The sequence below is a fragment of the Ascaphus truei genome, chromosome 1, assembly GCF_040206685.1.
Source record: "Ascaphus truei isolate aAscTru1 chromosome 1, aAscTru1.hap1, whole genome shotgun sequence".
Taxonomy (NCBI): domain Eukaryota; kingdom Metazoa; phylum Chordata; class Amphibia; order Anura; family Ascaphidae; genus Ascaphus; species Ascaphus truei.
This window is the reverse complement of record NC_134483.1, coordinates 33,952,461-33,962,937: the sequence shown is the minus strand read 5'-3', so window position 1 is coordinate 33,962,937 and position 10,477 is coordinate 33,952,461. Positions and strand designations below refer to the sequence as shown.

The window sequence follows — 10,477 nt, the reverse complement described above, 5'->3', positions numbered from 1 at the left end:
AAGCAATGAATAAATACAGATATTTGGCACTTCCACACATAAGCTTTTATTGCAAAACCTTTTATTTTTGATTCGTTCTCTGCCCCCTGTTTAACACACACATATATATATATATATATATATATGGTATATTCTTCCTTGTGCTGCTGCTGCTGCTGCTGGTGGTGGAGAGCTCAGAGAACCTCCCTCCCCCTCCCATTTGATTGCACATTTCCATAACACAGACGGGGGCGGAGCAGCTCTCTGAGAAGGAGGAAAAGACAGGTCCCAGTTTATTTTTCCCCCCTCTCTCCTCCTGAGCAGCCGGATCACGGATTCTTGTGGATTAAACCAGAAGAAGAGGACGCACTGGGCTTCTAAAAGGGAATCTAAACCTCCGGATATACATTTCTTAAACCTGCTTTTATTACATTTTTTCGTATTATATATATATTTTTTTGCAACCACTTCCAGATCCGCAACCTCCTTATGTTTCTATTTTATCCTCGTATACGAATTTTACATTATTTTTCTCCCCCCTCTTGGATTTGTAGAGTGGGGGGCTTTTTTTTTCCCTTCTTATATTGAGGACCCCATTTATCAAACCCCCTAATACTTGCAGATCTTAACCAATTAAGGTTAATACTTCACATGCATCACTATACCCCTGCAACACCTTTTATTTTGCATCATTTTTACCTTTTCCTGGTAATTGTATTTTTTCCTCCCTATTAAATGACCGTGCGGATCGCAGCCTCCCTGGCATGTTTATAGGGGTTTTTTTGAAGGTATATTACTTGCATGCAAAGATCTATGATCTATTTATTTTGGATTCTTTATCCCGGGGACCCTAACCCCCTATAAAAGGATATATATAATTTTTTTTATTTTTTTTTAAATCGTTTTGTCCCGTGCATTTTGGTGGATCTCTTATCCCAAAAGACTGGCGTATGTTCCAGATCACTTTGGCTTCTCGGATCCCCAGGTCCCCCCCACCCTCCCGGGCTGCTGCTGCTGCTGGTCTCTGCCCGGCCTCGGATCCCGGATCCTTCATGATTTGCGGGCGTCATGCACGTTTTGTAGCCGGGAAGCCTTGCTCTCGTCCCGCATGTTCAGGACCAAACGATCGGTGCTCGTCCGGCGACTCTGGAGGAGCCGAGCGCCCGGGGAAACGGGGGGAGGCGGAGGAGGAGGGGAAGCCGTGGGCAAGGCGCATGGAACCGGCAGCTGCTGCATGGGCAAGCCGGGCAAGGTCTCCAAGGCGCAGCTGGGATCGGAGGCTGAACTGAAGAGCCTCGCCCACGCCGTGCTGAAGCGGCTGAAGGAGAAGCAGCTGGAGGGGCTGCTGCAGGCGGTGGAGTCCAAGGGGGGAGCCCGCAGCTCCTGCCTGTTGCTGCTGCCTGCCTCGGCCAAGCCGGACTGCTGCAGGTTGGGGCAGGGGCAGCCGCAGCAGCAGCAGCCGCCCTTCTCCTTACCCCTGCTGCTGTGCAAGGTCTTCAGGTGGCCGGATCTGCGGCACTCGTCCGAGGTCAAGAGGCTCAGCTGCTGCGAGTCCTACGCGAAGAACAACCCCGAGCTGGTGTGCTGCAACCCGCACCATCTGAGCAGGCTCTGCGAGCTAGGTAAGGGATGGGGGGGGGGGGTTACTGGGGCTGTGCTACAGTGTATATATATAGTGATACCCTCGCTTCTGCCAGTGTCGTCCTTGCTGTGCAAAGTGCCACTTTGGACCTATCTCAGTGCGCGCAATGATGGTGCTCGCTATTTCCATACCAGTCTGCTATGGGGTTTTCTAGCTCTCCAGTGTGTGACTCCAGAGCTGCTAGGTCTGTGTGAGTAAAGGTGGTGGTTGTAGGGCACTCACTGCCGGTCCTGCTTGTGGGACTCCTCAGGAGTTCATTGGGATGGGCATGTAAGGTGGTAGTAGGTATAGAGGTAGCATGCATGGTGATCATCTGGCCACACATGGTTACTATTGAGTTTACATGGGATTCCTGAGGGTGTTTTTTGTGGAGGATTTTACTGAGTGACCATTTGGCTCCCTATTGCCAGTTAGCAGTAAACTAGTCCTGATTGTGCTTCTTATATGGATCAGAGAGAGAGAAGTGATGGCTGTGCCTCTCCTACATGGGTGAGAGAGAGAGACTATTGAGGGATGTGTGTTTCATATATGGGTCAGAGAGACTTGTTTGGCTGTCTCTCCCATATGGCCGAGTGAGACTTGTGATGGCTGTGTCTCATATGGGTCAGACTAGTGATGGCTGCGTGTCTCCTATATGGGTCAGTGATGGTGGGATAGAATCTAAGGGGCATAACGTCCTTGTTGTGCTCAGTGTGAATCTCCTGGGGGGGGGGGGGGGGGGGGGGGATGTTAGAGAGACCGGTTTGGTAAGACCTGTTTCCAAGGTACAATAGACAGGCTCGAATGGTCCTGTTGTTAATAGTGTCCTTTCTGCACAGAGTTTTGATGATTGTTTAGAGAGTGATATAAGGTTATTCCTGGGGATCTTTCTTGGCACCCTACCTCCTAGATGTGAAGTCCCTGATTGTCACAGTGTTAAAGGTGGAGTAGGGTTATCCTTGGTCTCTAGTTGTTTGTCCGGAATTTAGAGGGGACTTGCTTGAAGCTGTCTCACTAAACCCTGAAACCCAGGACATTTTGGCTCCAGCTGAACTATTGTGACCCAAATACAGTACATTATTGTGACAGGTTTAGTGAATTGATGTACCCAATCTGAGCAGCCTTTGGGGAGCCTGCTGCCTTAATAATTCTATTTGTACTTTATAACATGACTTCTATTTCAGGCATATTGATTCTTTTGTCTTGAGATTTTGTTTTACATGCAGTCAGTACAATGCATACTTCATCCTGGACACAGAGAGGAGCTGACCATGATTAGACCTTTAAAAGCTAACAGACTTTATAACATGACATCTTTAGTGCGAGTTGAATCCCCCCCTTTCTTTTTTTATTAACGATGACAGATATCTTGGTTGTTAACGCTGTTTTCTATGCAGACAGTTATTACTAGAGCCTAGGTGTCATTTTAAATATAGAATTATGAGGGATCTTTAAATAACCGCACAGGAACTGAAGGGGTTAAGAGTTTGTTTCCCCATGTTACATTATTTTAATTCAGCAAATCCAACAGTTTGCTCTGTGTATTTTATAACACATTTTTAATTTTTCTCACGTTAAACAAAGTAAGTGTGGCTGATGGCTTTAATTCTGTGATGGTATTCTCAAAATACAAACGGCTAGGGTGGGTGGGGGGGGGGGGGGGCAGGGAAAAACAAAGCCTCTACATTTACCTATTTTAATCCTATCACATGCTGCACATTTGAGGTTATTACCCAACAAATGATATAACATGCAAAAATGTGGTTAGACACACAATTTGAATGTCTCCTACTTTTTCACAGATGTATACAGAGAATTCTCAAGCATTCTGGGTCAGGATATACTGCAGTAACCTGCTTTAATTCTGACCTCCACCTACATTCTGTAACATGCCCCCCCCCCCCAAAATAATCTCTCCATAAGGAAAAGGGAAACATCACCTTTTTTTTCTGGTTAAAAATAGAATACGTTAAAAGGGCTCCAGCATTTAAAAAAAATATATATATATATATTTAAATTTTTGCTTATCCCAAAAATAAAATGTCTATAAATGAACAAGAAAAGTGGTAAATGGCACATTTCGTTTATTGAACCCCTCACCCCCCCCCCCCCCTTTCTGTGAAATGTGCATGTAACTAGCAGCAGGATTATCAGGCAGTCTGGACGAGTTGGGGATTTTGCAGAGCTGCTGTGAAGTGCTTTAGCTGAGCCAAGGAGAGAGCCCCTGATCAGACAGCCAGAGAAGTAGATAGCAGGGACACTGGCGCCAGGCGGCCTCTTTTGTTTATCTGACTGCTAAATATCAAGGCAATCACCGCCTAGCTGCCCTGCCTCCCACCCCCAGAGCTTACACAAACAGTTTTGCTAAAAGAATGCCACTGTTATCATAAGTTTCTATCTTCTCCCCCTTTTTTTTTTTTTCTTCCCTTCTCTTTTTCTCATGGCTCTGCCTTTATTTTCTCTCCCTTTTTTTTTCTTCATTGCAGACTCCCCCCCACCTCCTTACTCCAGATATCCAATGGATTTTCTCAAACCAACTGGTAAGTACTAGGGAACGTTTTTTTTTTTTTTTATATATATAATTCAAAGTAGCCTGTTCTTGTTAAGAAGAGGAAGGGGTTGTTTCAACATCTCTTCTTTCACTGCAGTCCTGATTTGTTTCATCTTGACAGCTTTTATGTCCTTTTTTTTTTTTCCCCTCCCTCCCCTGGAGAACTTATTTTCTTGGTCTGGATACATTTTTGTGAGTCCTTGAGTATTGTGCAGTGTTTTTTTTTTTTTTGTTTTTTTTAATTGTATTTTTTTCTTTTTTTTTTTCTTTTTGTTCTACAGCTTAATACTTGGTTGTTTTCATAAACTATTGAGCTGGCTACTAAACTATAATTTACTTAATTATTGTCAGTATCCAATCCCCAAATGCTATTTATAAAATATAATTGTCACATTTAAGGACAACTTTTTTAGGACTTGTTTTATGGTGTTGCAAGCCGGGATAAAACAAGATGGTTAACATTGGTTTCCACAGAATCTCATGGTTTTTTTTTATTTTTGTTGGTTTCAATGTGTATACCATCATGTTTAATGTCTGAGAAAGATATATAGAAATGCTATATTATTCTCAAACATTAATTGGAGGAATGGCACTTTTAAAATGTATTATTAGCACAGTTATTGCTCTAGATATTAGTAAGTCTGCCAGTATGTTACTAATAAAAGGGTGTAAGCATAATTTCTGTCATTCTGCTATTACTGTTATTGCTATTAATACTAACCACAATGAAACTATTGCTATTCATTAAGTGCTTTTGTACGCCTTGCTGACATGTATATAGAAAATGAAATCTTAAGTGAAGATTGTTCTTAAATTTGGTTTGACAAGTGGTGTTGCGATGAAACGTTATATGTTCAATGAATCCCCAGTGGCCAGTCTTATTTATTTCTAATACATGGAAGTAAGATGGCATACATTCAGCTGTATTTTCTTGTCATTACTGTCAACATCTCACTTATTTTATTACTTCTTTTTTTTTGTTATTCTTTCCGATGATCATGTAGACCAGGGGATGGCCAACTCCAGCCCTCAAGGGCCACCAACAGGCCAGGTTTTAGGATGTCCCTGCTTCAGCACAGGTGGTTCAGTCTTTGACTGAGCCACCTGTGCCGAAGCAGGGACATCCTAAAAACCTGGCCTGTTGGTGGCCCTTGAGGGCTGGAGTTGTCTTCTCCTTGAGTGCCACAGGAGGAAGAAATCCAGCACATTATTCTGGCACTAGAGAGGTTAAATGCAAGCTCTGGCATGCCTGTTGCGTCTAATTAATGGGCTGCCTGCCAGGACAAAAGCCCATTTTAATCTGGCACCAGCTCTGTTGAGTCGCCTGCAAAAAGTTCTGGCTGGCACCTAGCTCACCTTGTGTTAGATAAATAAGGCTGGTATTGTGGGCAGAGAGGGAAGTCTGCGAGTATATCGGAAATGTGCATAATGTCAGGGAGTGGTAACTGAGTCACCTCCATATCTCCAGCTAAAGATTAATTGCTCCCAAGTATTGATTGGAGCTGGGGTCTTTTATTTGCGATTATGTCCTAATGTCACGCAAGCAGTAAACCAAACTCGTGCGTCAATTCTCCCCGTACAATTAAACAACGATTTACACCTTTTTATCCATCGTGGTATTGCCATTTCATTTCCTTTTGGGTGTACCCGCCCCATAAGACTGAAACGGCACAAGGAACCCGGTTTGGATGCGAGTTCCCCATTGCTTTGCAGATGGCTGGTTTTCAACATAAAAATCTAATTGTTGACACAATTCCACACCTGTAGTGTCTTAAAATAAATACGATTTTAAGCATGTTAAAAATTGTGTGTGTATTGATAGTTGACTTCTTAGTAAACTTATCTTTTGTTCCCATCATGTATAGTAATGATTGAGGTTCCTACTTCATTTTATATGGCAAGATATGTTGGGCAGAGCTTTCCTTCTGCCTTTATCTCAGGTCCTGTCCTGCCATCCTCGTGCTGCATTAACATCTGTAGCACATCTGTATTCTTGTGCTGCACATCTGTGTGTACACGGCTGGCTCAGTGTAAAAATCCTACAACTGTAGCATCATTTTAAGACAATAAACGTTTTAAGGGATGAACGGCTTCTTTTAGTTAATGGAGTTAAAGCTGGCATTGGGCTTCCAGAGACAGTGAGGTTTGCAGTACTGTATGGGCTGTGCCAGGCCTTTTTATTCAATGAGTGATGCATTTATTCAGTTGCAAGTGTTGACATTAGGGTAGCAAAATGTGTGTAAACAAAGAAGCCACAAACACCAATATGCAGCTTTGAAAGGAAAAGATGCTCAGATCAGCCAATAGGAAGTGATTGAAGCTGCCAATCGGAAGAAGAAAATATCTGGTGACTGACTAAACATATATTTATTTATTGCGGCACACAAAATATATGCTGGTCAGCACAGCGCAGAAAACAATTGTGGGAGCAGACGGTCTAAAGCAGGGTTGGGCAACTCCAGTCAAGGGCCGCCAACCGGTCAGGTTTTCAGGATATCCCTGCTTCAGCACATCCCTGCTTCAGCACAGATGGCTCAGATGAAGATTGAGCCACCTGTGCTGAAGCAGGGATATCTTGAAAACCTAACCTGTTGGTGGCCTTTGAGGACTGGAGTCGTGACACCCCTGGTCTAAAAGCAAGCAGAAGCTGGTAATACAGGGATTACAATGCGTGGGGGGCGCCTAAACATTCCACCCACCTGCCATGGGATAAGGGAAATAGTTTTATTTTTTTATGGAGACAGTTGATAAATGATACGGTGGCTAAAATAACGTCGTCTCGCGGATAGGTAGCGTTGGCCTGAGTGAAGTGACGACATTCTGGGGTTGTTTTGCTGTTCGTTTTATTCGTTTTAACTGGCCTCTCACCTGGCCCAGAATTTTTATTTGACTTTGACCCTTTTCGTCCCAGTCACCTTATTCACGTAACCTGTGATGCTCGTCAGCTGCTGCTGAACAAATAAAAAAATGAATGTACAATTACTTTTGTGAGGGTCCACATAGGTATCTTCTGAATCTTTAGCTGGTTTCTAAATCTGCTTTGCCATTGTCCTTGTTGCCGAATGGAATCGCCCCCGGCTTGGTGTATACTTTGGTGCTTTTTTTTGCATCTGTTTTTCATGCCTAAACATGAAAAGCTAGAAGTTTCTTAAAGTTACAGTTCAAGCAATATACTATGTGTGTGTTTTTTTTTAAATAAATCAGTTTTGTACTATGGGAAAATAATTGTAGCATTTAAAAAAAATAATAATAAAAAATTTAAAGACATTTTTCATTTATTCTAATGTAACAAGCATTTTTGTTTCTATAGTTACCATTTACAAAGTCGCATCCCCTTCCTCTTGTGAGACCGGCTCTGGCACACCCCCTTTGCCCTCTTTCCAGCAGTACACCAATTGTATCTCGTGCCTGCCTGGTCACATGATCTTCCACACACCTTTGCAGCCTGGTTACTCTTCTGCAGCACTAACAGTGTGATATAAAGAACCCCTGAGCTGACTCTTCTTGTCAGTGTGCAAAATTGTATTGATGCACATATTGAATGGAATTTTTTATTTTAAACGTCCGCTTGAACTGCAGCTTTAAACGTAATAAAGAAGTTCCAAACACCCAGTGAAGTGTTGCAGGGGTGAGCGCTTCCGAGTGTTTGGGGTTTTTATTGCATTCCGGTTCTGCCAAGGGAACGCTGCTTTTTTATGTGCAGGGAAAAGAGAATTGGACAGTCTTTAAAAAGTCTTCAGCGCTGCGGCTGCTGAGATTTTGGGCACGCTGAGCATTGTGTTCAATCTGTTTATCTCGTGTTACTAGGTGAGACGAGGAACATCATTCTGTAATGGAAAACTGTGAAATCATAACCAGTTTAACAAGTACAAAGTAGCACACTTACGATCGTTGGGCAAATAATAATGATGATAATTAAAAAAGCACTTTTGTTGTAACTGGGGTAATTAAGAAGGCTCTGTGGAGAATGATTTTAAGGCCACCGGTACGGAAGGTTCTGCTCCGTGCTGAGGTGGGAAGGTTGGCTGTTGTGATGGTTTGCCAGCAGACTGAGGTTGTGCCTAAGGCCTGGGACATAGTACGGTGAGCCACGCTGAGCAGATGCACTTACCCCCTGCATTTGTCATCGGCGCGTCTTTAGCAGCCGCTTCCGCATGCGTGCGGAGGCTCAGATATTTTGGAGAGACAGGCAAATTTAAAAATTGCCGCTCAGGGGAGCGGAGGAGCGGTCACGTGACCACTCACATCCAATGGGAGCGAGGGACTAGCCCCGTCTCCCGACACGCCTTCACCCCGCCCCCAAAGCGCGCTCACTGCCTCGCCTGCCAGGACACAAAAAAGCTCCAGTTTGAGCAAGCGAGGCAGAGCAGTAGCGCGGATCAGCGCGGCACCATGCCCGAGGCCTAAGGCAGGAGTGGCCAACTCCAGTCCTCAAGGGTCACGAACAGGTCAGGTTTTAACAATATCCCCCTGCTTCAGCACAGCTGGCTTAGGCATTGATTGAGCCACCTGAGGTGAAGCAGGGATATCCTTAACTTGACTTGTTGGTGGCCCTTGAGGACTGGAGTTGGTCACTCCTGAGCCAAGGGGAAGTAGTTCCACATGTTTTCTTGCCAGGTTTCAAGTCTTCAGAACCATATTGCAGTATATGCAGTTCCGTGGTCCCCATCCTTCTCTTAGATGTAGACTGAATAGGGGTAGTTCACTCACATCTTGATCATACCTAGCTATCCACACACAAACCTTCAGACATGCGCACCCTGTCTCCGCTAACCCTGTGATTAAGTCCCAGCTCACGTGCCCGGATTCAGGGCATTCAACCTTCCGGTGTTCATTGACTTGTATTACGTTGGGAATTTTGAAGGCAGGAGCACTCACTTCAGCTGTGGAATTTCCTCAGGTGAACGGTTGCAGGGCTAATCGCTCCAAACTGGATCCAAAAAGGAAAGGAAACCGCACTCTACAGAACTTTGCAAATGTAAAAAAGGAATGTTTAATGGTGGACAGATCGTTTCGGCCTTAAGCTGGGCCTTTGTCAAGATACCATGCTGCTAATGAATGCAGCTGCTGACACTTGCATGCTATCTTCACAAAGACTCACGTTTGGACTGAAACGTGGATCTGTCCACCATTTAACACTTTTTTTTTTTTTTTCCTTTTTGGATCCAGTTTGTACTATGTTAGGAACAGAACTTTTGCTTCCAGAATGGCGAGCTGGGGTTGGATACCGATCTGTGGCTTGGAACCATTGTTTAGGTATCTGTCCAAACGGCAGAAGACCATTGAAATCAGCCTATGCCAGACTATTGCTAAATACTGAATCTGGTGCCGAACTTTTTATGCACTACCGACTCTATAGGAAGAGTTTGGGCCCCTAACTGCAGTGCATCGTAAAACGTACTTCTGCAGCAGATGGTTTTTGTAGAAATGACCTGGTTTACTGTTATATTGTAAATATTCAGAAAGATACCGGTTCGTCTCTTCCCCACGTTTTCCTTCCTTGCGTGTCCAAAGACGACGTGGGAGTTTTATAGATGGATGCTCTCGGGCACCCTGAACTGAAGGTCATGGCGATGCTAGCAGTTTTAGGATTAGTTTCCAATACCTGCAAGTAAAACCTGCCCTGCCGGCCTCTCTGGCACAGGGTGCACACGTTATGGAATCGCAGCTCGGTGTGTAAATAAAAGCAGTGGCATTTAGAATAGACTCAGACTTGGTGCTTCCTCCGTGTGGGGCAGAAGGACAAAGAGAACTTTATTTTGTTTTGTTTTGCTGTCACGCGGCCAAGTTCCTGTAACTATAACCCGGGGCTGCGTTACGCGTGAGAGTTTAGTTTGTAGCGTCTCGTTACAGGTCAGCTATAATGCTGGAGGGCTTGGAAGTGTGAGGATTGAGCCTACTCCACAGGTTGAAGGCACCGCTGTCATTTTCCAAGTGCTAAACATTTTTGTACCCGTGGGGTTTACCTATCTGGCGGTGAAGGGGTCAATGAAACTTTTTTCCTAAGGACATGCAAAAACAAAAAAAAAATGTCTTGAAGGCATATAGAAAGTGTACTTACTGTACAATATTTCACAAGTAACTGCTTCCTGTCTCCCCCATTGTTTTCAGTTTGATTAAGTGTATCCTGTTAAACTGTATATTCCTGTTATAGGTTATTCTTTGCCACGATTAAACTTTTGATTGCATGCCCTTTAATTGCTTTTTCCCCTGCATCGTTGGTTTGTTACATTTTGCCATCTACGGAATGTGCCAAGCTTCTGGACCGGGTGTAGCCAACGCCAATCCTCAAGCGCCTCCAACAGGTTAGGTTTTCATGATATCTA

The 10,477-nt window shown here is 44.1% G+C and overlaps 1 protein-coding gene across 1 annotated transcript in view; it reads left to right on the top strand.

The window, feature by feature from the left end:
* Window positions 1-247: 247 nt before the first annotated feature.
* SMAD7 (SMAD family member 7) overlaps window positions 248-10,477 on the top strand; it is a 31,774-nt gene continuing 21,544 nt past the window's right edge. Inside the window, exons 1-2 of the mRNA XM_075586052.1 lie at window positions 248-1,601; window positions 4,087-4,140. Of these exons, the coding sequence (XP_075442167.1) occupies window positions 1,088-1,601; window positions 4,087-4,140 (568 nt within the window). The 5' untranslated portion in view covers window positions 248-1,087. The remainder of the gene's footprint in view (window positions 1,602-4,086; window positions 4,141-10,477) is intronic.